General features: G+C 39.0%; 5 protein-coding genes across 6 annotated transcripts; 1 reads left to right on the forward strand and 4 right to left on the reverse strand.

The window, feature by feature from the left end:
* Positions 1–202: 202 nt before the first annotated feature.
* LOC135937383 (uncharacterized) lies at positions 203–8,472 on the reverse strand. Its single transcript, XM_065480533.1, has 22 exons — positions 7,640–8,472; positions 7,340–7,489; positions 7,056–7,276; positions 6,832–6,990; positions 6,500–6,756; positions 6,346–6,437; positions 6,104–6,285; positions 5,923–6,050; positions 5,769–5,866; positions 5,658–5,713; positions 4,337–4,441; positions 3,049–3,217; positions 2,744–2,893; positions 2,465–2,685; positions 2,245–2,409; positions 1,756–2,012; positions 1,602–1,693; positions 1,377–1,549; positions 1,198–1,322; positions 1,047–1,144; positions 859–989; positions 203–802 (listed from the first exon to the last, which is right to left on the reverse strand). The coding sequence occupies exons 1-22, from the start codon at positions 7,710–7,712 to the stop codon at positions 644–646; spliced, it is 3,261 nt and encodes a 1,086-aa protein (XP_065336605.1). The 5' UTR covers positions 7,713–8,472; the 3' UTR covers positions 203–643.
* A 298-nt stretch (positions 8,473–8,770) lies between these two features.
* Positions 8,771–9,734, reverse strand: LOC135936136 (C-type lectin domain family 4 member K-like). The gene is made up of 5 exons (XM_065478844.1): positions 9,588–9,734; positions 9,513–9,525; positions 9,393–9,457; positions 9,225–9,339; positions 8,771–9,078 (listed from the first exon to the last, which is right to left on the reverse strand). The coding sequence occupies exons 1-5, from the start codon at positions 9,672–9,674 to the stop codon at positions 8,843–8,845; spliced, it is 516 nt and encodes a 171-aa protein (XP_065334916.1). The 5' UTR covers positions 9,675–9,734; the 3' UTR covers positions 8,771–8,842.
* Positions 9,735–9,796: 62 nt separating this feature from the next.
* On the reverse strand, positions 9,797–12,414 carry LOC135936135 (RCC1 and BTB domain-containing protein 1-like). Its single transcript, XM_065478843.1, has 10 exons — positions 12,349–12,414; positions 12,041–12,273; positions 11,815–11,988; positions 11,295–11,572; positions 11,141–11,232; positions 10,911–11,080; positions 10,731–10,855; positions 10,571–10,668; positions 10,382–10,512; positions 9,797–10,332 (listed from the first exon to the last, which is right to left on the reverse strand). Exons 4-10 carry the CDS (start codon positions 11,456–11,458, stop codon positions 10,204–10,206), a joined length of 909 nt encoding a protein of 302 aa, XP_065334915.1. The 5' UTR covers positions 11,459–11,572; positions 11,815–11,988; positions 12,041–12,273; positions 12,349–12,414; the 3' UTR covers positions 9,797–10,203.
* A 2,886-nt stretch (positions 12,415–15,300) lies between these two features.
* Positions 15,301–18,210, reverse strand: LOC135936137 (RCC1 and BTB domain-containing protein 1-like). The gene is made up of 11 exons (XM_065478845.1): positions 18,051–18,210; positions 17,846–17,995; positions 17,565–17,785; positions 17,344–17,511; positions 17,034–17,284; positions 16,887–16,978; positions 16,153–16,325; positions 15,968–16,092; positions 15,817–15,914; positions 15,624–15,754; positions 15,301–15,570 (listed from the first exon to the last, which is right to left on the reverse strand). Exons 1-11 carry the CDS (start codon positions 18,112–18,114, stop codon positions 15,430–15,432), a joined length of 1,614 nt encoding a protein of 537 aa, XP_065334917.1. The 5' UTR covers positions 18,115–18,210; the 3' UTR covers positions 15,301–15,429.
* Positions 18,211–18,564: 354 nt separating this feature from the next.
* On the forward strand, positions 18,565–24,131 carry spartin. 2 transcript variants are annotated; one of them, XM_065478846.1, is made up of 7 exons: positions 18,565–18,802; positions 18,885–19,012; positions 19,524–19,822; positions 20,224–20,358; positions 21,522–21,884; positions 23,343–23,595; positions 23,709–24,131. In XM_065478846.1, exons 1-7 carry the CDS (start codon positions 18,692–18,694, stop codon positions 23,941–23,943), a joined length of 1,524 nt encoding a protein of 507 aa, XP_065334918.1. In that variant the 5' UTR covers positions 18,565–18,691; the 3' UTR covers positions 23,944–24,131. The 2 variants fall into 2 exon arrangements, with proteins under 2 accessions (XP_065334918.1, XP_065334920.1); XM_065478848.1 differs by having other exon boundaries at positions 21,540–21,884.
* Positions 24,132–24,578: the final 447 nt, after the last annotated feature.

Here is a 24,578-nt window from a genome sequence, read left to right on the forward strand (position 1 = left end):
CGAGAGCAGAGCACAGGAAATGGTGCATTGAAAACAAGTATGGCCGCGAGAGTTTTCTGACACATTCGCTTCCATCTGCTGATGTGCACTCCTGGACTGCACTAGATAACTTTTTTATTTTGTTTCATTGTGAAATGGGCGAAATGGAACGGTGATTTGAAAGCTTACTTACCTAGAAAGATAATAAAGCACAATAGTTGGACCTTGGCAATGCTACCAAATAACTATTTTTTTTATTAATTTTTGTTCAAATTACAATCACCAATTTCTACCGCCGGAGCAAAAATTAAATTGTAAAAAGCGATAAATTTTATTATTTCTTTCAATGAGAATACGGTGTTTCCTGAGTTAATAGCTTTGTGATAATTGAGCAAGTCAAAAAGTACAAACGCAATTACAAAGCCTTTAAGTATTGTTAGGTAATAAAAAAAGCATACAAATTTTAAACTTTTTACAAAGCTAATAATTAGCCATAAAAAAGCGGAATATTTGTCTAACTTTTGCTGAATTTAGTTTGAGTTTTATCAGTGACAAATTTTAAATAGGAGAAACATTTTTAGCATTGGATCAAAATTTTATTGAACTTGAAATTAAATATGCGAAAACTCTCAGCAGCATATTTTGAATACAAGCATAGGGCAATCTATGATTGACTCACTTTTGACACAAATTTTTTCTTTTGGTTAGCCACCCGACGGAAAACTTCCAAGACGACTTCTCTCTTGCAGTCTTCAGTCTCAAATTGGTTCACGACATCAACCAAACGATCCTTGCAAAATTTAAAGCAGAAATCACACAGGTTCTACAAAAAAAGAAATATTATTAAAATCATAAATAATTTTCTAACATTTCACCGACCTTGTCTCCAAGCAAAATTGCCTTCTCGTAAACAGCAGCAGCGTTTTGCACTGTCAGATTTGATTTGATAATCTTTTCACACTTCTCCATCAGATCAATCACCCGATAGAAGTGGGCTAAGGCGTAAACATCTGCAATGTGAAATACTGATAATTATTGATCCGAATAATGTGAAATTAATTATATACCAAGAGCAAGTTGCGGCATGAAATCATCTTCGTCAGTGTAGAAGTATTTGAGGAACGAGTAGAAAGCGTCGTAGCTGTGATCCTTGATGATTTGCTCCCTGAAATTTAAAAGCGTATTAAACACACGACAACATTACAGGAACCCTAATACTTTTTGGAACTGTCCTTCCAATCGCCAAGGAACAAATTTTTGAACACGTCGCTGCCGAATGTCAACATCATCTTGTGCACGTGAATTTTTTTCCCCTCGACAATGAATGCAACATCAGCAGTTTCCTGGAACGAGAGAAAATATAATGGGATTTTGTAAGAGGTGGACGAAAATCTCACAGGATTGTTGAACGCTTTGTGAAAACGCTCAATGATAGGGCCTTTCCTCTTGATCTCGGCGTCATTCCTAATTTTCAATTGAAAACGTTGATGGGTCACTGGAGGGAAGGCAACAGCGTAAACTTCGTCAAACGACGAGAAGGAAGTAAGCTTAGGTTTCCTAACAGGTCGACCTGCGCTTAAATTGTAGCAATTCAAGCATTTTATTGAACAAAATATATATACCATTGCAATTGCCCCAGATGTATACCTGGTTCTTTTCAGTGATAGCAGCGCACGGATGGCTCTCGTAATGAGTGGCAGAAATTTCTTTAACCCTGCGTGGTTTGATAATTACTTCAGTTGCGCTAAAACGAAATATCCAAGCATTTTGTCTCACCTTCCCATCTCTGATGTAGAAATAATGGTTGGTGTGTTGACACGCTCGGTGGTCCCGTTTCCCAACTGGCCTTCGTAGTTTTCTCCCCACGAGTAAATTTTGCCGTCGTCAGACAAAGCGAGAGTGAAAACGGCTCCACAAACGATTTGGGAAATGACGACTCCTTCCAAGCCGGCCACCTTGCTGGGACTATGTTTCGTCACTGAAGTTGAAGATGTGCCCAATTTGCCATTTATGTTGGAACCCCAAGCGCAAATCTTGAAATATAAAGAATTATGAAATATTAATTTACCGCATTATTGAAAATTGAAAAAATTTAACGTAAATAACATAACAAATAATTGAAATGCAAAGCCATCCTAATTCAGATTTAGTCCTTATGCATATAGGTATTAGAATACATTTTTTATAATTTGAAAATTTCCAAATAATCAAAATAATTGTATCTAGGACTTTGCAATTGTGTTGGTTTACGGAAGTAAAAAGTACCTCTCCAGATTGTAGAAGCGCAAAAGAAGAGATAGCTTGACATGCAACTGAGGTTACGATTGTCCCGTCCAGCAGTCCACCAACCTTTTGTGGAAACGGTTGCTCGTAGTCTCCTGAGGTTCCCAAACCTAATTGGCCTTCAATTTTTCGACCGAAAGAGTATACCTGTTGCACGTTAAAGAATACAATGAATTATTAATGAGCAAAATTTTAACCTCACCTCTCCCTCTGAAGTCAAAGCTAGTGTATGTAAACCGCCACAGGCCACTTGGACAATCATTTTCTGCTCTAGAGAACCTGAAATTTTGGTGGGCACTTTGGTGTATGCCGTGGTCACCAATCCAAGCTGTCCACGTTTGTTTTCACCCCAAGAGAATACGGAACCACAACCAGAAATAGCAAAGATGCTGAATTTGCCGTCATCAGTAGCACATTCAAACCCTGCATCAGTGTTTTATTAAATTTATACAGATAATATTTGACATGTAAATTTTTTTACCTTGGATCCTTCGGTCACACAAATTCTCAACGCGCTTGAGCTCTTTCACTTCACCTTGGACGCCAGCTCCAAGACACGAATTTTGATTTTTGCCAATGGCAAGCACCTCATCGTCTTCAAAGACAATAATTACATTTTCTCCGTTTTTACCTGAAAATTTATGCGATAGAATAACTAAAAAATCACTTATTTATCTAACTAAGTAATCCCAATTTTTTGATAAGAAAATCCATGCAAAAGACACGCAGCTAGATCAATTTCTGTTTGATTTAAAAGTATCAAATAATGCGATTGAATATATTTACCAAATACAAGTGCAGTACGAATTTCACGCCTCTCGTAGCCAAAATTGGCCCATTTTTCCAATACTTTGGACATGTTGCTCAAAGATGATCCGAGATTTTGATCATAACATGAATTTTGACGAAAAGGTGCTGCTGCTGCGAATTCCCCTGTTTTCAACTTGAGCTTCACCTACCTTCCCCTGTCCAGCTGATGGCAGCACAGTACAGTACAATCAGCAGAATACGGCAGCAGTAGCGCCAGTGGCAGCATTGGCAGCAATCAGCAATAATGGTCAATGGTCCTTATTACATAGTCTTGGTCGCTGTAAAAGTGTAAAATTCCGCATCGTTCAACAATCACCCAAATATTATTCGTCGAATTGATTCTTGCCCTTTCTTGCAACAATTTAACGAGGATGGATAATTTACTTTGCGTGACTGTCCTCCCAATCACCGAGAGGCCGGAAAATTCTTGAACACGTCGCTGCTGTTTTTCCAGCACGCCGATTTTCTTTAGCTCTCGACAACGAACGCAAAATAATTGCAAAATCAGCAGTTTTTCCTCTGTTCCGAGAAAAGACCCAGATTGCGAGTCATAGTTTCCACCTCTCTTGTACTGGCAGTGATCTGATACTTAATTACTTAAACCCGCTGTTATTTTTACGCAATTGCAAACTAGAAAATGTGAAATTTTAATTTAAATTGCTTTTTAAAACACTGCAACGGAATTACAGAAATTCATTTTTTAAAGAAAAACTTAAATGAAAAAAATTTGTTGAAAAAGTCGAAATCAATAATTTAAATCTATACCGGCTATGATGGGAAATCTATCTATTTTTATAGATAAAAAAGATTTATTCAAAAGGAATGTAATATTAATTATTTACACCAAATAAATTTGAACTTAAGCTGCTTTTTGGCTTAGAAATATTTTATTCAGATCTGAATATCGATAGGCAAAGATACGCACGACATTGACCTCAAAAGCCAGGGCTATCAGAAACAGCTTTTTTTGTTTTTATTTCTCGCAGTCGCTCTATACATTCTCTATAAAAAATCAGCTGATAAAATTTACTAAAAGAATTGATTTATATCAGCGTAATTATGCTTCTATGAAATTGTCTAATTGTAAGGGGGAAATTTATAATAAAAGACATTTGTTTATTTCAAAAGGAAAATTTAATTATTGAAACTAATAATTTTTTTGGGGTTCCTAGTTGGGCAGCTGGCAGATGAAGCAGCGGTAGGGAAAGTCGCAGTTGTAGTCGAGCAGCTTTGGTCCGCGGTTGGTGTGGAAGTAGGTGCACACCTCGTGGCCTTTGCCAAAGCTGTTCGGCTCCTTGTTGTCCTCGTTCCACAGCGCGCTGTCGCGGGGCAGAGAAGAGTTGTCGTGCCATTTGAACTCGCCCGCCGCCTGGCCCACGTCAGACGCAGATAACAGCCAGAAATCTTCGCAAATAATTCATTAATCTCTTAGTCACCGTCAATTTTGGAAGAGCTCATATTTTAATAATAAAAATTGTGCATTTATAGGTCTCCTGCTCGAAAAAATCGCTTTTTAATTAAAATGTTTTCAGTTTGAAGTTAAATTAAATAACGCGGGCAGCACGGATAAAATTGAAATATATGGTGCTATTCAAGGCAGAGTCGTTTTTTTTATAAATGTTGTGAACAACGCACACTCAAATTTTTGTTTTATATCTTACACAGCTTAAGCCTTTGGTGCTCGAATTAAATTCTAAATTTCAATAGAAAACTGTCCTTAATTCCCAAGCTCGTAGTTAAAATTTTCCGTTCGCTTGTACGCACGGTCAGGACTGAAATTTTAATAAATTTTGCAAGGCTGTATTCTACAAATCAGAAAAACCCTATTTATTCAATGATGTATAAAACGTGTATATTAGTTCCTAGCTTTTCCGTTCATGTATCTAAAAAGTGACCAAATCCGATATTTCACTCGAAATATTTCTTGGCACTTGAATAAAATCTAACTAACCTTAAGTATAACTGTTTAAGAACTTTGAAGATCATTTTGTATGGAATTTAATTTTAAAATATCATTGTTATAACATGGCTTTACCTGAAAGTACAGAATAGGTCAAGAAAATATAATTTTAGAACAGGAAAACAGGACAGGACGATTTCCTGGATATATCACATAATCAATTGAGAAACTATGGTTTATGGTATTGCAAATTGGCATATCATAGAATCGTAAGCAAACCTATATGGCTATTGAAAAATAAGCATTTACAATGACGTGGAAATATTATATAATTTTCTTTTAACAATATAACGTCAAAAATTTGTAAAAATGTTTTGAAGCAAGCCAGCCCTAATTTTGAATCCGCAGGTAACATAATAACATATGATATTTCTTTCACTCAGAATACGATGCATCCTAGGTTATAGCTTTGTGATAATTAACCAAGTCTTACAATAATTCACAAACGCAATTACAATGCCTTTGTATTGATACGCAATAGAAAAAGCTTTAATTACTTATAAAAGCTATTAATTACAGTCATAAAATGCGGAATATTTGTCCAACTTTAGTTGGCTTTAGTTTGAATTTATTAGTGATAAATTTTAAATAGGAGAAACATATATTAAGCATTGAATCAAATCGCTTCGCACTTCTCCATGAGAAAGGTCACCTGATAGAAGTAGGCCAATGCGTAAACATCTGCAAAATGAACCATATCAAAATTTATTCCAATTGCGAGATTAATTTTCTATACCAAGAGCAAGTTCAGGCAGGAAAAACACTTCATCCGTGTAGAAGTGATTGAGGAACGTGTAGAAAGCGCTGTAACTGTGATCCTCGACAATCATCTCCCTAAAGAATATCAAAAAGAGCAATGAACATGATTCAATTATACATTCAATTTGTACTTTTTGGAACTGTCCTGCCAATCGCCGCCAAGGAACAAATTCTGAAACACGCCGCTGCCGATTGTCAAAAGATTCTTGTGCACGTGGATTGTCTTCCCCTCGACAATGAATGCAAAGTCAGCAGTTGCCTGAAACAAGAAAATATTAAGGAATTTTTTAGGAGTGTTAACAGAAATCTCACGGGATTGTTAAATGCTAATCGCAAATGCTGAAGAATGCTGGTAGAGTCATTCTTTTCATCAATTTCAACATCATTTGAAATTTCCAACTGAATACGTTGGTAGGTCACAGAAGGAGAAGCAAGAGCGAACACTTCGTCGAATGACGAGAAGGATGTGAGCATTGGTTCCACGATAAATTGGCCTGTAATTAATTTTAAATGGTATATGTGGCAGTTTCAAGCATTTTAAATTGATTTCATACCATAGCAACAGCCCCAAATGTAAACCTGGTTCTTCTCAGTGATGGCAGCGCACGGGTGGCTCTCGTACAGAGTGGCAGCAATGTCTTTAACCCTGCGCGAAAAGATTTAAGTTACGTTAAGACAGCAAATATATCCCGGCTTTGAGTCTCGCACCTTCCGATCTCTGTTGAAATTGTGTTTGTAGGTTTCACGACAAAACTGGTAGTCCCATTTCCCAACTGGCCCTTCTTGTTTTCTCCCCATGCGAAAACTTTCCCGTCGTTAGATAAAGCGAGATAGAAATCAGGTCCGCACACAAACTCGGAAATCACGACTCCTTCCAGTCCGAGCACCTTGCAGGGACTACATTCCTTGTCTGAAGTTGAGGATGAGCACAGCCTGCCATTAGAATTGTTGCCCCAAACGCAAATCTGGAACGAGAGAGAATGATATTAATAAAATAATATTAGAAAATTAATAAATAAATGGTTAACGGAAATTAGTACCTCTCCAGAATGAAGGAGCGCCGCAGATGATGATTTTTGGCACGCAACTGAGGACGCAATTGTCCCGTCCAGCAGTCCGCAAACAATCTGTGGAAGCCAGTGGTCGACTGTGGTTCCCAAACCTAACTGACCATCACCGTTTCGACCAAAAGCGAAAACCTAATTTACGAAAATAAAATAAAATGAATCATTTACTCACAGTAAAATATTATCTAGGATGTCACCTTTCCCTCTGACGTCAAAGCTAGGGTATGATCACCGCCACAGGCCACTTGGACAACCCTTGTCTGCTCTAGAGGGCCTGAAATTTTGGTAGGCACTTTGGCGAGTTCTTTTGTTCCCAAGCCAAGCTGCCCAAAGCTATTTTCTCCCCAAGAGTACACGGTACCATATTCAGTAATGGCGAAGATGCAGAATTTTCCATCAACGTCAGCACTTTCAAACCCTAATAGAGGTTTATTGCATAACTAAATAATCGACAGATATTTTTGACGTGTAAATTTCTTACCTTGGATCCTTCGATCACACAAATTCTCGACGCGCTTGAGCGAATTCACTTCGCCTTGGACGCCAGCTCCAAGACACCAATTCTGATTTTTGCCAATGGCACGTACCTCGTCATCTTCAAAGACAATAATTACATTTTCTCCGTGTTTACCTGAAAATTTATGCGTTTGAAAAACTAAAATATGTCTATGTATTCCCAAAGGTTTGATAAGAAAAATCATGCAAAAGATACGCAGCTATGCTATAGATCAATTTCTGCTTGATTGAAAAAGTAACAAAATGCGATGAATTATGTAGTTACCAAATACAAGTGCAGTACGAATTTCACGCCTCTGATAACCAAAATTGGCCCATTTTTCCAATACTTTGGACATGTTGCTCAACGATGATCCGAGATTTTGATCAAGTCAAGAATTTTGACGAAAAAGTGCTGCGAATCCTGCGATTCCTGCGAATTCTCTGTTTTCAACTTGAGCTTCACCTACCTTCCCCTCTCCATCTGATGGCAGCACAGTACGACCAGCAGAATACGGCAGCAGTAGCGCCAGTGGCAGCAATCAGCAATAATGGTCCTTATTAGGCTTATTAGTCTTGGTCGCTGTAAAATTCCGCATCGTTCATCGTTCAACAATCACCCAAATATTATTCGTCGTCGAATTGATTCTTACCCCTTTCTTGCAACAATTTAATAAGAGAAGGAAGGATAATTTACTTTGCGTGACTGTCCTCCCAATCACCGGCCGAGAGGAACATTCTTGAACACGTCTGAACACGTCGCTGCTGTTTTTCCAGCACGCCGATTTTCTTTACCTCGACAACGAACGCAAAATCAGCATTTTTTCCTCTGTTCCGAGAAAAAATTCAACTGATTGCGAGTCATAGTTTCCGCCTCTCTTGTACTGGCAGTGATCTGATACTTAAACCCCTTAAATCGGTTATTTTACGGAATTGCAAACTAGAAAATTTAAAATTTTAATTTAAATTGCTTTTTAGGCTTTTTAAAACACTGCAACGGAATTACAGAAATTCATATTTTAAAGAAAAACTTAAATGAAAAAATCTGTTGAAAAAGTTGAAATCAATAATTTAAATCTATACCGGCTATGATGGGAAATCCATCTATTTTTATAGATAAAAAAGATTTATTCAAAAGGAATGTAATATTAATTATTTAAACCAAATAAAATTGAAATTATATGCTGCTCTTTGGCTGAGAAATATTTTGTTCAGATCTGAATATCGATAGGCAAAGATACGCACGACACTGACCTCAAAAGCCAGGGCTATCATAAACAGATTTTGTTTCTATTTCTCGCGGACGGTTTAAATTCTCTATAAAAAATCAGCTGATAAAATTTACTAAAAGATTTGATTTATATCTGCGTAATTAATTATTCTTCTATGAAATTGCCTAATTCGAAGGGGAAAATTTATAATAAAAGACATTTGTTTATTTCAAATGAAAAATTTATTTATTCAAAGTAACAATTTTTTGCGGTTTATTCTAGTTGGGCAGCTGGCAGATGAAGCAGCGGTAGGGAAAGTCGCAGTTGTAGTCGAGCAGCTTTGGTCCGCGGTTGGTGTGGAAGTAGGCGCACACCTCGTGGCCTTTGCCAAAGTTGTTCGGCTCCTTGTCGTCCTCGTTCCACAGCGCGCTGTCGCGGGGCAGAGACGAGTTGTCGTGCCATTTGAACTCGCCCGCCGCCTGGCCCACGTCAGACGCAGATAACAGCCAGAAATCTTTAAAAATAATTCAAAAATTTCATAACAATCATCGTCAATTTTGGGAAAAATCTATTTTTTAATTGTGTTATTATAGGTTTCAACTCTGCTATTTATTTAATTAAAATTTATTTAGTTTAAAGTTAAATTTAGAAGAAAAACACCATCTCTGACGCTGTCGGCCGCAGGGTAGAGCAGGTCAAGTTCTTCCTGCGTCTTTGGAGAGGCCAAGTGCATGCTGTGCGCCTCGCAGAATTCCTTCGCTTGGTACCAAGTTTTCTAAAAAAAACGACTTGATAAACAACAGCAGCGAAAGAAGAATAAAATCGTACTTTATTCTCCAGGCTTGCGTAAAAGTAGTACTTTTTGCCATTTGCCAGGGTTACCAAGTCGAGGCCTAGTGCGTAAATTAATATAATTTATCTCATCATTCAGAAACATTATTTACTCACTGGATTGCTGTTGCTGGAAAATAAATTTTTTTTAGAAAGAAAAAGCGTGTAGGTAAATAAAGGTGACACACTTACGTTTCGCGTGCCCTCGTCGGGAGACGCAGCAGCGTTCCACGCGATGAAGGCGAAGAGAAATAGGGCAGCATGAAGGGCCAGCCGCATTTTCGCAGAGATGAGCGATACTGCCGGCAGCACGGGTGAAATTGAAATATATTGTGGTGTTATTCAAGCAGTCAGTCGAAATATAGATGTCGTGAAAAAAGACGCACTGACCTCGTAGGTTATCAAATTTTTGTTTTATCTCGCACAGCTTTTGGTGCTTAAAAAATCTCAATTGATTAATTGAAATAAATCATTTTCAAAATTGGCAACCCGAGGTTGAAAATTTCCATTTGTTTGCATGGTACGTCAGGTCAACAATTATAAAATAAGAAGGCATTCACCTATAGAATGTGGCAGAGATTTATAAATAAAATTCCTATTTTGGCTAATCCCGAGCCTCGTCAGCAATCTTGGCTATTGAAAAACAAACAATTATTTTGCAATATTAATTAACTTTCTGGGTTAACTTTGCGGTTAGGATAATTTAACGAGTATTAACGACAGTAATCAAATTTTATTGCGTTTGAATTTGCTGGACAAAAACTTTTCATGCATATTATTAAGACACGTATGAGCGTTGTCAATCACTTCACTTTTGATTAGCCACCCAAGTGAAAACTTCCAAGAAGACCTTTCTCTTCAAGTCAGCAGTTCCAAAATTGTTCAAGACATCAACCAAATTGTCCTTGCAAAATTCAGAGCAGAGCTCACACAGGTCCTATATTAAAATATTATAATTAAGATATTATTATTAACATTAAAATTACCTTAGCTCCAAGCAAAATTGCCTTCTCGTAAACAGCAGCAGCGTTTTGCACGGTCAGAGAGGATTTGAGAATCCTTTCGCACTCGTACATCAGATCAGTCACCAGATAGAAGTGGGCTACGGCGTAAACATCTGCAAAAATGATTTAAAACAATATTCCTTCTGATAAAATGTGATATTTTATTAATACCCAACGCAAGTTCAGGCGAGAAATCAACTTCATCCGTGTAGAAGTATTTGAGGAACGCGAAAAAAGTATTGTAGCTGTGATCCTCGACAACATGCTCACTGAAAGAAAATCAAAAAGGGTATTAAAATATGATAATAAAATGCACTGGCCCAATTAATACTTTTTGCAACTGTCCTTCCAATCGCCAAGGAACAAATTCTTGAACACTTCGCTGCCGATAGTCAAAAGATTCTTGTGCACGTGGATTTTCTTCCCCTCGACAATGAAAGCAATGTCAGCAGTTTCCTGAAATGACAAAGATTTAAAGGAAATATTCTAGGAGAGTGAATGGAATACTCACAGGATTGTTGAACGCAGTATTTAAACGCTCAATTACTGAGCCTTTCCTCTTGCAATCATCTTTCATAGTTTTCAATCGAAAACGTTGGTAGGTCACTGGAGGAGAAGCAACTGCGTAAACTTCGTCAAATGAAGAGTAGGAAGTGAGCATTGGTTCTGAAACGTAATGACCTACAAATAAATTCAAGTGAAAAGTGGTAATTAAAGCTTTTTATCAAATTAAAGTTATACCATTGCATTTGCCCCAAATGTAAACCTGGTTCTTTTCCGTGATTGCAGCGCACGGGTGGCTCTTGTACAGAGTGGCAGCAATTTCTCTAATCCTATGTGAAAAGATTAGGTTCATTATAGTTGCTCTAAAAAATATCCCAGCTTTGTGTCTTACCTTCCCATCTCTTCCGTCAAGGTGAAGGTAGAAGGCTTGAAAACGCAACTCAGCCTATTTCCCGAGTGACCATAGTAGTTTAAGTTTACTTTCACTGAGTAAATTTTGCCCTCGTTTGATAAGGCGAGCGTGAAATCAGCTCCACAAACAATTTGGGAAAACATGACTCCTTTCAGGCTGCTGATTACCTTGTGGGGACTAATACATTCCGGGCGTGAAGTGTCACTTGATGAGCGAAACCCGATGCTGTAATTTGGCTTAGCACCCCAAACGTAAACCTTTTGAACAATGAAGAGATGAAATAAACAACCTTTAAAGCAAATACTAAACGTACATTTAATTTTTGAAATACAAGAAAACTATGAATGTCAACGGCAGCAAATAATGGAAATGCGAGCGATTTTATTCATATTAAGTCCTAATAAATAGCATTTTATTCTTAGAACATATAAAATTTCCAATTAATTAAACAATATTTCAGTTACCTATCCTGCAGTTGTGAGTTTACGAATATAAATACCTCTCCTGAATGTGAGAGCGCTGCAGAAGAGTAATTTCGACATGCAACTGAGGTTACAACTGTCCCGTCCAACAGTCCGCCAACTCTGTGAGAATCTGAATTGTGGTTGCTGAAGAAAACATCAAAGGTGTCGATACCCAATTCACCACCATCATTTCGACCGTATGCGTAGACCTGATTTTTGGACAAAGAATAAAATGGAAAAAAGCGAATAATTTTATTTTACCTTTCCTTCCGAAGTCAAAGCCAGTGTATGATAGCCACTACAGGCCACTTGGACAACCCTCTTCTGCTCTAAACGTGTAATTTTGTTGGGCACTTTGGTGTATTGACTGGTTCTCAATCCAAGCTGTCCAAAGCCATTTTCTCCCCAAGAGAATACGGAACCAGTTTCAGATATGGCAAAAACGCAGAATTTATCATCTCCGTTGTCGCTGATAGACACAGCACATTCAAACCCTAGACCATAGAGTTTTACATATATGGAATTAAAAATCATATATTACGACAAAAACTTATGTAATTTAAAAATACCTTTAATTCTTCGCTCACATAAAGTCTCAACGCGCTCGAGCACTTTCAATTCACCCTCGACGCCAACTCCAACCCGCACAGAAAATTATATTCCAAAAATATCCGGAATAATCTTGGGCTATTCGATTTTTATCCGAAAAGATTAATCCGAAAAATTAATCCAAGATTATTCCACGATTATTCCAGGTTAGCCACAGATTATTTAAAGTTCACCCTAAAAATTAATCATCAGGAATATCCCTAGAATATTCCTGGCGGTGAAAATTGTATTAACCATGCATAAATATTCCAGGAATATTCTTTTGGATCATTCAAGGGTTAACCTAAAAAATTAACCAAATGAATATTCCAGGAATATTTCTTCAAGATGCCCACTAGAATAATTAACTACTTCCCCAGATTTTTCGAGCGGTTCTTAATTATTAAAAATTAAATACACGCATTCCACGTTTTTATAGATTTATCAAACTTGTACGCGCAAAAAATACTCTCGCAAATATATATTTATAATTTTTTGATGTTGTATTTAATTAAAATATTACGACCAAACAATTTTTTGATTATTTAACTAAAATTTATGAAGCCCCAGAGTCAAAAGTTGAAACTTTGCTTTAAATTCATTTAAATAAACTTATTTACTATCACTAAAGCCAAATAAATTTTCCTAATTAAATATAACGACAAACGGGCAAATCTTTAAATACAGATCTGGTCATGACGAAGGACAAAAAAGGGTTAAAAGGACGATTTTATTCTGCGCGCGGTAGCGGCGGCTGCACAAGCATGCACGCGCTTGCATGGAATGCCTTCTGCCTGCCTGTGTTATGGAGCGGGGGAGGGGGCGACGGGCAGCAGGACAGACAGGCAAGAACAAGCAGGCGACTTCCACTTCCATAATTCCTGCTTCACTCTTCACTCTAACGAAAGAGTCAAGCGAGTCGTCAACGGCCGTTCAAAGTTTAAGTTCAAAGTGTTTTAACGGACATCGGACATCGCTAGACGCCAAAAGTGATAGTGAAGGACAATCGGACAGCCGGCGGTTCGGACGGATTGCCTGGATCGGCTGGACAAGGACGCGTCGGACGCTTATTTGCCAACGGCTGCCGCGATCCTCAGTTTTGAGTTAGGCCTCAAGATAAACGATACCGGCGTGTTAGAAAATTTTGTACATGGAAAAATTTCAGTTTTTGCCGGACTTCATTGTCACATCTCGCCAGTTCTTATGAGAATCCAACATAAAAGTATAATGGGAGTCTTGCAGGAACTGGCGAGTTGTGTAGCCCGGCGGAAACTGTAATTTTTCCATATTTTTCGTAATATGTATGTAATTGTTTGGATAAAAATAAATTATGCTATATTTTAAGTAATAAAGAATAAAGTTTTTGCTATTTAAATCAACAATCCTAAATAAAAGCAAAAAAATAAAAATAAAATAAATAATATTCCAGGGTTATTCTCTAGGAACAATCTAGGGTTAACTTTAAAAAATAATCAAGGGATAACTTATGTCACGCTTAAAGTTGTTCAAAGAATAATCGAAAGGTTAACCAAAATATTGTTCCAAGAATAACACAGGGTTAATCCAAGAGGCAAAAAATAATTCTTCTCCAAGGATATTCCTGGGTTATTCCAGGAATATTTTTTCTGATTAACCAAAAAGGTTAACCTTGAACAAGAAAAAGCGTGACATTAGTTAACTTTCGGACATAAAAAAGTCATTCCTGGCGGTTAATCTTTGGTGAAGATGGTATAGCCCAGGGTTAACTTTGGAACATATTTTTCTGTGCGGGAAGACACTCATTTTGATTTTTTCCAATGGCAAACACGTTGTCATTTTGTAGAACAATAATTACATTTTCTCCGTTTTTGCCTGAAAATATAAGCAGCATTAAAAGGCACAAAATCTCTGTGCATACAAGCAATACTGCAATATACCAATAAAAGTTTAAGATAATGAGATACCCATGCACAAGACACACACGAGAAGCCGCGTGTATTGATTACTTTTTTTGATTTGTAAAAAGAAAAAGATTTGATTGATTGAATTACCAAATACAAGTGCAGTACGAATTTCAGCCCTCTGATAACCATAATTGGCCCATTTTTCCAATACTGTAGACATGTTGCACAAGGATGATCCAAGATTTTGATCAAGACTAAAAAATAGACGCTCACAATGGGCGACTTCAGCTTCCAACAATTATCGCCCCTGCTTCATTGCCAGCTGTTTCATTATCTCGTTTATTCTCCGTATGGCAGCACTGTAGCAGAATATACTATGGCAACTGGCAGTAGCATAATAGTCTGGCAACGATGACGTCAACGAATAATGATCAGATACTTAAACCATAAACCGGTATTATTTTACAAACTGAAAGAGCTAAATTAAGGAAAAAATGTGTGTCAGCTAAAGGGGCGTGGCAACAGTGTCTTCATTTTTTGGATTTTTTGTTCTTTGTTTAAATTAGAACCAGAACCTTTTGCAGAATACACCTTGCACCGCTTTTGACGTGTGAATGAAAATTGTCTATCAAAACAGATCTCTATTTTTCCCGCATGCCAGAGAAATCAAAAGTCATAATAAAAGGCACACTTGCACAAAGAAAAAAATGACAACTACCCAGTTGGGTATTAGGTAAGGCCTTTTAGTGTTCGAAGTAAACACCAAAAGGGCTTACCCAACTAGTGAATTGATTTATATATTTATAGGAAAGCATTTAAAGATATTTTGGAAATTTTTAAACTATCAATCCTATAGTATAGGCGGGATTTGCTACTGCAAGAAAATCATTTTATTTTAAAAAGTGGCACTGCAGCGTTCCACAAAATAAAAGCAGGAAAAAGCTAAAGCCACATTTTACGGGAGAAGTACCATATAATAGTGCAGTTACAGGATTTTAAAATTGGAAAATAAAGTGATTAATTTTTAGCTGTATCAAAAATACGAATGACTTATTTAATAATACATTTTTCTATATTTAGTAAAATCTTAAAGTATTACAGTCTAATTTTGATTAGTTCGCTTTGTAAAATAAATTTGCTTATTGTCATCTTTAAGCAATAGGCAATCAATTAACCATTCTATTCTACATTATTCTGTTGGCCAGCCGCACGACGGTAAACACCCAGGATGACTTCCTCCTTGCACCCGTCCAAATCAATACTGTTCACAACCTCAACCAAATGCTCCATGCAGTAGTTGAAACAGAACCCACAGAGATCCTAAACCAGTTTAAAATTTTAATTTACAAACATTTGTACATTATTTCTCCTACCTCAGCTTCAAATAAAATTGCCTTATCGTAAATGGCAGCAGCATTTTGCACAGAGATAGTAGATTTCATGATCTTTTCGCACTCCTCCATCAAACTAGTCACCTGATAGAGGTGGGCTACAGCGTAAACTTCTGCAAATGAAAAAGATTGCACTCTTAAGTAAGTACATGAATGTGTAATTATTATTTCGTACCGAGAGCCAGTTCAGACGTGAAATCTACCTCATCTGTGTACAAATATTTGAGGAATGCGTAGAAACTGTTGTAGCTGATATGATCGATGATTTTCTCCCTGGAAAAATTTTGCTGAGATTAAATAGTGCTGAATCCCAACTTTCAATTTACTTTGCGGTACTGTCCTCAAAATCACCGAGGAACATTCTCTTGAAGACGTCGCTGCTGATTGCCAGCAGCATCTTGTGCACGTGAATTTTCTTTCCCTCGACAATGAAGGAAAAATCAGCAGTTTCCTGTTCCGAAAATAGGATTTATTATTCATGCACGATTCAAATGAGTGAAAAAAATATTACAGTGTTATCAAACGCATTTCGAAAGCGCTCATACATTGAGTTCTTGCTCTTGCTCGAGACTTCCTTCTTATTTTTCAGTTGAAAGCGATGGTAGGACACTTGAGGAGAGGCAACAGCGAAAACTTCCTCCAGGGACGAGAAGGAGGTGAGGATTGGTTTCAAAACTTTTTGTCCTGAAATGAGGCAACAGAATAATTTTAATTCCTGATGGATGAATAAAGGGTTAAGCAGTTTAAACTTCGACACGAAAATCGACGGAACCGTGGATACCGTTGCTTGACCCAAAAAGAACGCTGGCAACCAATCAGGGGGGCGCTTCTCTGATTGGCTCATAGCAAGATTGGTACAGAAGAGTCAGTTTGTGCTGTGCAGTCGACAGTAGAGACATCTGATATCTGCTAATACCAAGCAAGAACAGAGAAGCACGCGCAGTTCAAGGTTCAAGCAGTCACGTGACTCAATCCCGCCACCTCATTGGCCATGAGCAGGCACGCACTTTACTGCGAGACACACGGCTTGGAGAGAGTGGAGGGGAGAAGCAAGAGAGATTCGTGTTTGCTTTTTGCCACTGAGATGGCGGGATATAGAGTCACGTGACTGTTCAAACTGCGTGTTTTACGTCAGTTTCAACGTTTCTGCCGATTTTCGGCACGTTATGTTGAATTTTTAACACTGTTAAAACTAAAATTCAACCCTCAGGAATCGATTGTTATTGTAAAAGTGGATGAAATTACCATTGCAGTTTCCCCAAATGTAAACCTGGTTATTGTCAGTGATTGCTGCACAAGGGTGGTTCGGGTAGCAAGTAGCAGCAATGTCTTTCACTCTGCTTGCATAAAATAACTGTCCATTTTATCATGTAATTGCATAACGTATCTCACCTCTCAGCCATTGAAATCACTTCTGGAAAACTGTTCCAACTAGTAGTTCCATTTCCAGACTGGCCTTTGTCGTTGTCTCCCCACGCATAGACTTTTCCTTTGTCGGTTAAGGCGAGAGTGAAATAGGCTCCAGAAACGATACGGGTAATCACGACGTTATCTAATGTAGTCAGCTTTACGGGACTCGCTTGGTTGTTCATCGATGGGCCCAAGCCCGACCTGCTATTCCAGCACGATCCCCAACCGCAAAGCTTAAAAATGAAAATATCGAAGTAAATTTTAATACGATTTTTGTATAATAATACAATACCCCTCCTGAATGAAGAAGCGCAAAGGAAGATGCAGCGTGGCATGCAATCCAAGTTACGATTTCCCCATCAGGGAATCCGCCAACCAGCCTCGGAACCGATTCATTGGCTCTTCCGGTTCTGGATCCTAAACCTAACTGTTCGTCAACATTTTGACCAAAAGCGTACACCTATTATACATGAATTGATAAAAATGAATGAATTTCAAGCTTAAATTTAATACCTGTCCTTCTGACGTCAAAACCAGGGTATGGTTACCACCGCATGCAACTTGGACAACCATTTTTTGAGCCAATTTCCCCATTATTTTGGTGGGAATTTTGGTGTATTCAGTCGTTCCTAATCCAAGCTGTCCATCTTCATTGTTGCCCCAAGAGAACACGGCGCCAGAACTCGAAATAGCAAAAATGCTGCATTTATCGCCTGAAATACCGCATTCAAAACCTGTAGAGGTAGAGTTATATAGTAATATTGTAACTGACAATGAGCTTCGGAGGATTTTACCTTCTATTTCTTCGTCACACAATTCCTCAATGCGTACGGGCACTTTCAATTCATCGTCATCGCCCGTTCCTAGACACCCGTCTTCATTCTTTCCAAAGGCACACACCTGATATTTTCCATCCACAAAAATTACATTTTCACCTTTACTTCCTGAAAAATGCACTGCAATTGACGAATTAAAATAAAAATTGCACGCAAGGTTTACCAAACACGATAGCAGTGCGAATCTCTCGTCCGAAATTGGCCCATTTTCCCAATATTTTGGACATGTTGCAACGACGCTGAGGTCTCAAAATCGAGCGAGAAAAGGAAAAATGCAAAAGCGACTAAAAGCACAGACTACGCCTAAAGCACAGCAGCTTCCGCACTTCCGCAGCTTCTGTGATTATCAGCTGCTTTTTCCGCGTTTCGCTTCTCCGGTTATCACCGTCTATCTCTTTTTAACCGGCAGCGTTGTCCACGAGCAGGGACCCGATACTTAAACCGGTTATTTTTATGAAATAAAAATCTAGATCCTTTCGATATTTAAATTTAAATTGCTTTGAAAAACTGCACAGGAATTAGATGAAATTATTTTTGAAAAGAATAACTTTAAAAATCTGTTAAAAATTCCAAATCAATAATTTAAAACTACCGGTTATGATAGGAAACCGGTTAACAGGTGGCTCTCAGTGACGTACATAACATAGTCACGTGACCAGCGTGTTTACTATCGAGTGAGTCAGCTGTCTGTGTTTGTCGCAAAGCACAATCGCCGGCGATGACGAGTCGCATTAAATCGGCCGCAAAAACTTCCTCGTTTTCCCTGTTTTACCTTCAGACCGTGTGATTTTCAGGCAGGGCAGCATGGAGGGCGATTTGCGCGAGAGGTACAACCGGTTCAAGCAGCTGCACGACGAGGCCTTCAAGCTGCTCGACGACGGCCTCAAACTCGAGCAACGAAACCAATTCGAAGAGGTTGTTTTTCTTATGCAATATCATTATGGCATTGCGCCCTCGACAATGAGTTACGTAGAAAACTAATTGGATCGGCTTGCAGGCGGTGGTGTTGTACGAGAGGGGCGTGGTCACCGTGGACAGGGCCCTGCGGATCTACATCGAGAGCGACTCGGACCCGGAGCTCTGGGACAAGTACTTCGAGCAGGTCGTCAAGATGAAAAATGCCAGGTATGAATGGCCGAGATATGTATTTTAAGCATTTCTCTGCGGTTACAGTGTTTTTCGATGAGGAAAGGTGTCATAAGTGGGCATGGTTCGTAATGTTTCTATTTTAGCGTGAGATTTCTGTGGCATATGTGTTGCTACAGGCTGGCGGCATTTGTAATTGTACCATTTTGCGTTACTATTTGAATGATATTGTCATGTTTATGACTTTTTAAATGATTATTTTTGTATTAGACTGAAAATTTGATGAGTTTTCAGTTTTTATTAACGTCGTTAACATATTAAATAAGTGGTCAGGATCTCTAACACTACGAAATTTTTGCTTTTCTGTGAAAATATAAATCAACTGCAACTAATTCTAGTGGCTACTATTTGTAATGATGCCTTTTAAACAATATTTTCACTCCCATCAGACAAAAACAAGTGGCCACCTACTGTACTTTATCCGAATTTTCTGTCATCAAGCCAAAATTAACCAGAAATTTAACCATTTTATTAATGTAACTATTTTCAGGAAAGAAGTGGAGAGTCGTCTGGCGAGTCTGCGTGCTGGGCCGCCGCCTGCAGGCGCAGCACCTCCGAATGGCGCGTCGGTGATGATGCCGAGCAACCCTCCGTCGTACGAGGAGGCAACGAGCCCTTACGCCAGCCTCACTGGCGCCCTGGAGCAGCTGCGGGCCGACACGGTGGCGTCTGCGGCCGACTCTGAGGTTGTTTTCAGGCAGGAGGGCGTGCACATGTACTTCATCGCGCCCGACGGACAGGTCAGCTCGCTCTCGCAGCCGCTCACACTCACCATCGCAAGAGCACAAGGTGAAAAATGTATCGATATCTATTTTCTTTAATCCGCTTTGCTGTTTTAGAGGCTAAGAGTGATTTTTTTCCTTTAGAAAAATTAAATCCAATTGCAGCAGTTCAATATTTTTTTATTAAATAAATAAATTTATTATAAAAAACGAACGACAAAAAATTCAATATATGATCTGCTGTGCGGATTTTTTTTCTTTTAAATTGCCTAAATTTCTCCAAACATTTCTCTGACTTTTTTTTTAAGTTGAGGTCAAGCAAAACAATATTTTAGGTGCAAGAAACTGGCAAAAATGCGCATTTTTTGCCTTTTTTGCAATCATGTCCGCCGCCTTGACCTCTAAACAAATGAATTTAGGAAAAAAAATTAATGCAAAGATTTTTTCTAATTTTATTTGCTTTTCCAGGTGAAAATGAGCTTGCTCCGACGTTCTACCTGCAGCTGGGAAGCTGGGTGTACCCGCTGGTGCCAGGAATCTCGCCCGTTCTGCGTGCCGAGTCGGGCACTTTCATCATCCCAGACCTCCAGGCAACGGTTCCTGGTGAGATTCGCTATTTCAGCCACGTCAAGGCCTGTTAAACAAAAGATATGAATTAATTAACAAAAATTAAGTTTTATCTGGCTCTCCGTTTAATTTCACTGCCCTCGGAAGGGTTTGAAAAATTGATTAGAATTTTTTAAATGATAATTTTATGGCACTTGTTAATTGCTGCCAGGTGTTAAGCCTGAGAAAGGACGCGTCCTTATTTTTTTAACTCAAAATACTCAAAAAATTAAATTTTGAAATTCAAAATTGGACTAACTCATGACCGCATTGAGATATCATCTTGAAATTTTCATTTTCATGCCTTGTTTCCAATCCTGAACAACTAAAAACAAATAAAAAATTGTCAGGTCAAAGGTTAAGGTCACATTTCGTGATTTTATGACAAAAACCAGCTCCGAGCCAAACTGCCAACTTGCCGAGCATGATCAATAATCTGAAAATTAAGAATTTCGTCAGGAAATAAATTTTTTTTCGGCTCCAGTTCACTTCAGCTCACTGAGGGGAATTAGATCTGACCTTGAAAGGTTAATTCTGTCCTTCAGGGTCTGATCCTGAGCACCTAATATCCCGATATTTTCCATTTTGGTGTTTAATCACAGGTTTTCAGCCTGTCCAAGTTCAAATTTCGTGTCAAAAATTGTTAAGAACAGACTAAAAGACTGAATTTTATCGCATAAAGGTTAAAAAAGTATAATGATAGTGTTTTTTTCAATATTAAAAATTATAATTGCTTGAAAAGTTAAACCTAACAGAACAATTTGTTGAATTTTACCGGTTACGCCCTCTTTATTCACAAAGGAAATCAATGAATTGCTTCCGGGGTGAGAAAAATTGTGAAAATTTAATAGTAAAAAGATAAAAAATGGCTCGTTTGAGTCTTAATTTTTTTCATATATTCAAAAATTGCATATTTTTTGAAAGGGGTGTGTATTTGGCCTCATTAAAATTCACCAGCTCAATGTAGTGTCAAAAACTGCCTGTATTCAGAAAGCTGATTTTTTTCTATTTAGCAAAGTTTTCTCAAATTCGCAAATAGCACAAAACTCGTCTGAAAATGTAAACTTTTGGCTTTTTAAATAGCCAAAATGAAGTAAATTTATTCGGGCCTTGCCTGGAATATTTTGTATTTATTTATTTATTGAAATAAGTTTTTTCAGAAAAAAATAATTTCTCAGGTTCTGCGGTGGGTCTGGTGGTGGCTGATGGCGAGGACAGCGGCGTGTTGGACGTGCTGTCGGACATCCTGCGCGGCATCCAGCCCGCGGCGCCTGCCGGAGAAGAGCAGGAGCGCCTCAGCCAGCGAATCTCGCACGGCCTGGTGTCCGGCGCGCAGTTCGTCTCCGCCGGAGTGGTGCGCGGTGCCGAGTGGGCGGGCAGTTTGCTCAACCGCGGCACCCCCGCCCTCATAGAGCGAATGCAGCCGGCCGCCGAGCAGACACCGGTGCCGCCGCGCCTCAGCAAGGGCCTCCGCGTCGCCAGGGACGTCACCAGCGTTGCCGTCACCTTCACCACGTTTGTCGGTAATTTTAAAAATAGCGTTGATTTTAATTTATACTGTTGAGTTCAAGGATAAAGGCGTCCTTCTCAGGGAGGTTCGCGGCTACTGACGTATTCTTAGAGCCAAAAAATTCGAAAATCCGGACCATAAGACAATAGAGGCTCTGCAGGTGCCCCTCGACCGAACCCGTCCCCATCCTCCCATGTAAAAAAAATCGCAAAAGTTGTGAATTTTACCACAACAACCAAGCAATCAACGTGTGGCAACGTGGAAAGGCGTGTCAAAGAGTCAGAATCAAAATCCAGCCCATAGGCGAATTTAAAAAAAATATATAATACCAAAATTTTAATTTTAACGCTGATTTTAGGGCTCTGGCGGCATATGAAGACGAGCAACGGCGAAAAGAGGGCTTAAAATATGCAAAATATCACGACGAGTCTGATGAAATCTTTTTTCCGTGATACAACCGATACGAGCAGAGATATTAATTTTTAAAATAAAAAATACGCGATTTGTGACAAGTGCTAACTATGGTTTTTGGGGCCCAAGCGGGGCCCTATGGGCCGAACGGCGTCAATTTTAGTATCAATCGATTCCCCTCGGTAAGGCGCGTCTGCCCGTATATGGTTTTTCAAAATCGAACCATTTTTCGAATTAATACGAATTTTTTTCGTCAACATTTTCGAAAAAATCAAAATTTACAAATTTTTGTCCCCATGAGCTGGACTTTTCCCGGATATATTATGCCACCTACCTATCTCAGCTAAGCATTACTTAAGTGAAAGTTTTTTCAACCTTATAGTCTCAGTTTATTTTTTGCAGAAGCGGAAATTTGCGTTTTTTGATAACTTTCTACTTTTATTTGCCGTATCTCGCGATTGGAAAAACAAACCCAAGGGTTAATCGACTCAAAATTTATCTGGGAACATTTTGAGACTAAATTAGAGCAGATCCGATCAAAATTCTGGGACCAGATGAATTTTAAAGTTCGAAAAACGTGATTTTTGCATTGTCTCTGTTAGGATACCGTGGGAATTTGAAAATTCGAGATTTTTTCCGATTGGCGGCCCATATTAGGTTCCCACCGTCTCCATCCCATGCCAAGGTCCGCTGCCAGTCTGGAAACCGATTTTGAGATTTTTCGCGCCCATAGAAAAATTAAAACTAATTTTTTTCGCTTTTTTCTGTTGGCCCGGCGCAATGTTCAAAGGCGAAAATTGTTTTAATTTTGTTAAAATTCGGCTGTTAGTCCGATCAACGACCACGACCCATCATTGGACAGGTATTGAACGGGGCTTGGACCTGAGGTACCCTAACGACCTTTTTCAGGGTACCCTGACCTGAGATCCACTCCAAGGCTGGTTTTTTATGCTTTTCCTAGTGGTTTTGCCAGCGCCTTTACTTATATTTGAGTCTTTTGGTCAATTTCGCCATGCAATAAAATGATTATAATTAAAAATACATAAATTAATTTTTTCAGCGAATAAGGTGGGCACAGCGACGATGTCCTTGGGTCGATTCTTGGCGCCGCACGTGCAGGCGCAGGGCACGCGGCTGCTGACGAGCGTTTCCGGCCTGTCGGAGAACGAGGCGAGCACCAAGGTGGAAGGCGCCCTGGAGGTGACCGCCGGCGCCGTGACAAGCTTCACCACCGTCTACGCCGCCCTCGAGGACGCTGCCGCCATCCTTGGACGCAATCTCGCCAACAACACTGTCCAAATCGTCCAGCACAAGTACAAAAATACTTTAAATATTGAAAAAAAAATCCCAAATGAACTCAAATTCACACTTTACCCCCTACAATTTCTCTACGCACTCACTAGATACGCGTTGGGATGCATTTCAGGTACGGCCAGCAGGCAGGCGTGGTGACGGAAGACACTTTGGCGGCGGTCGGCAACGCAGTCGTGGTCGGACACACGGCCAGGGGGCTGACCGTCAAGGGCATCGCCAAGCGGACGGCCAAGAACGCTGGCAAGGCCCTCGTCGAGGACTACCAACCGAAACAAGGTCCTGACGGTGAGAAGAGCGACCCTGGTGATAAAGAACTTCCAGGGCCGTCGAAAGAGCCCTCGAACTGACTCGCTGTGATTTTCGTGAATGTTATATACTCGTCTGAGATTGCATAAATATATTATATAATTATTCAACCGCCGGGGCGCTGTGAATGAAGGATTACCTGATTGGAATAATGCTTGCCACAAAATATAATATAGGTTCCTATATCTGTTTGTTATGGCACTAATAAATAAATAATGATAGCCAACACTTCTTACACTTAATTTATTGACCTTTTTAATTATTTTGGGCTACTAGAATGTTTTTTTTAAATACAGCGTTGAAGGAGGACTTTATTTCTGGGTTTTGGACCCCCAGAACGCATGTCTCTTCCAGAACGAGAATTTTGGGCCTTCATATCAAGGTTATTAGACATTTAAACTGGAAAATTAAGGTGATACGCCCCCTCTCAGACCCTTTTTTAAATTTCCTGCTGGTCCGTCACCTGGTACGCCCCCTTTTCCAGGTAGCAGGTACCCATCGCCACTGGAGAAACACCGTTTAAAGCTGCCAATTGATGGTGACACCGCGTGTGTTTCCGATTTTGACAGTCTCAGCAAGTATTCACTTTCCATCAGCTGAATCAATTTTTTTTTAATTAAGGAGTTGCTAGGAATAGAATATTCATCAAATTTGGGAGTTAAATTTAATAAAAAAT

This window comes from Cloeon dipterum, chromosome 2 (assembly GCF_949628265.1).
Source record: "Cloeon dipterum chromosome 2, ieCloDipt1.1, whole genome shotgun sequence".
NCBI lineage: Eukaryota > Metazoa > Arthropoda > Insecta > Ephemeroptera > Baetidae > Cloeon > Cloeon dipterum.

What these genes read in the sequence shown, in the direction of transcription:
- LOC135937383 (XM_065480533.1), bottom strand. Translation starts at nt 7,712, where the DNA reads ATGTCCAAAGTATTGGAAAAATGGGCCAATTTTGGTTATCAGAGGCGT. An exon ending in GTGTGATCGAAGGATCCAAG is followed by an intron (nt 7,277 to 7,339) that starts GTAAGAAATTTA and finishes AACCTCTATTAG; the next exon opens with GGTTTGAAAGTGCTGACGTT. An exon ending in CATGCCGCAACTTGCTCTTG is followed by an intron (nt 990 to 1,046) that starts GTATATAATTAA and finishes TTCACATTGCAG; the next exon opens with ATGTTTACGCCTTAGCCCAC.
- LOC135936136 (XM_065478844.1), bottom strand. Translation starts at nt 9,674, where the DNA reads ATGCGGCTGGCCCTTCATGCTGCCCTATTTCTCTTCGCCTTCATCGCG. An exon ending in ACGCAAGCCTGGAGAATAAA is followed by an intron (nt 9,340 to 9,392) that starts GTACGATTTTAT and finishes CGTTTTTTTTAG; the next exon opens with AAAACTTGGTACCAAGCGAA. An exon ending in GGCCGACAGCGTCAGAGATG is followed by an intron (nt 9,079 to 9,224) that starts GTGTTTTTCTTC and finishes TTATTTTTAAAG; the next exon opens with ATTTCTGGCTGTTATCTGCG.
- LOC135936135 (XM_065478843.1), bottom strand. Translation starts at nt 11,458, where the DNA reads ATGTTTTCCCAAATTGTTTGTGGAGCTGATTTCACGCTCGCCTTATCA. An exon ending in TTGACGGAAGAGATGGGAAG is followed by an intron (nt 11,233 to 11,294) that starts GTAAGACACAAA and finishes CTTTTCACATAG; the next exon opens with GATTAGAGAAATTGCTGCCA. An exon ending in ATACTGCGTTCAACAATCCT is followed by an intron (nt 10,856 to 10,910) that starts GTGAGTATTCCA and finishes TTGTCATTTCAG; the next exon opens with GAAACTGCTGACATTGCTTT.
- LOC135936137 (XM_065478845.1), bottom strand. Translation starts at nt 18,114, where the DNA reads ATGTCCAAAATATTGGGAAAATGGGCCAATTTCGGACGAGAGATTCGC. An exon ending in TTTTGACGTCAGAAGGACAG is followed by an intron (nt 17,512 to 17,564) that starts GTATTAAATTTA and finishes CATGTATAATAG; the next exon opens with GTGTACGCTTTTGGTCAAAA. An exon ending in GAAATGCGTTTGATAACACT is followed by an intron (nt 16,093 to 16,152) that starts GTAATATTTTTT and finishes TTTTCGGAACAG; the next exon opens with GAAACTGCTGATTTTTCCTT.
- spartin (XM_065478846.1), top strand. Translation starts at nt 18,692, where the DNA reads ATGGAGGGCGATTTGCGCGAGAGGTACAACCGGTTCAAGCAGCTGCAC. An exon ending in CACCTTCACCACGTTTGTCG is followed by an intron (nt 21,885 to 23,342) that starts GTAATTTTAAAA and finishes TAATTTTTTCAG; the next exon opens with CGAATAAGGTGGGCACAGCG. An exon ending in GTCCAAATCGTCCAGCACAA is followed by an intron (nt 23,596 to 23,708) that starts GTACAAAAATAC and finishes GATGCATTTCAG; the next exon opens with GTACGGCCAGCAGGCAGGCG.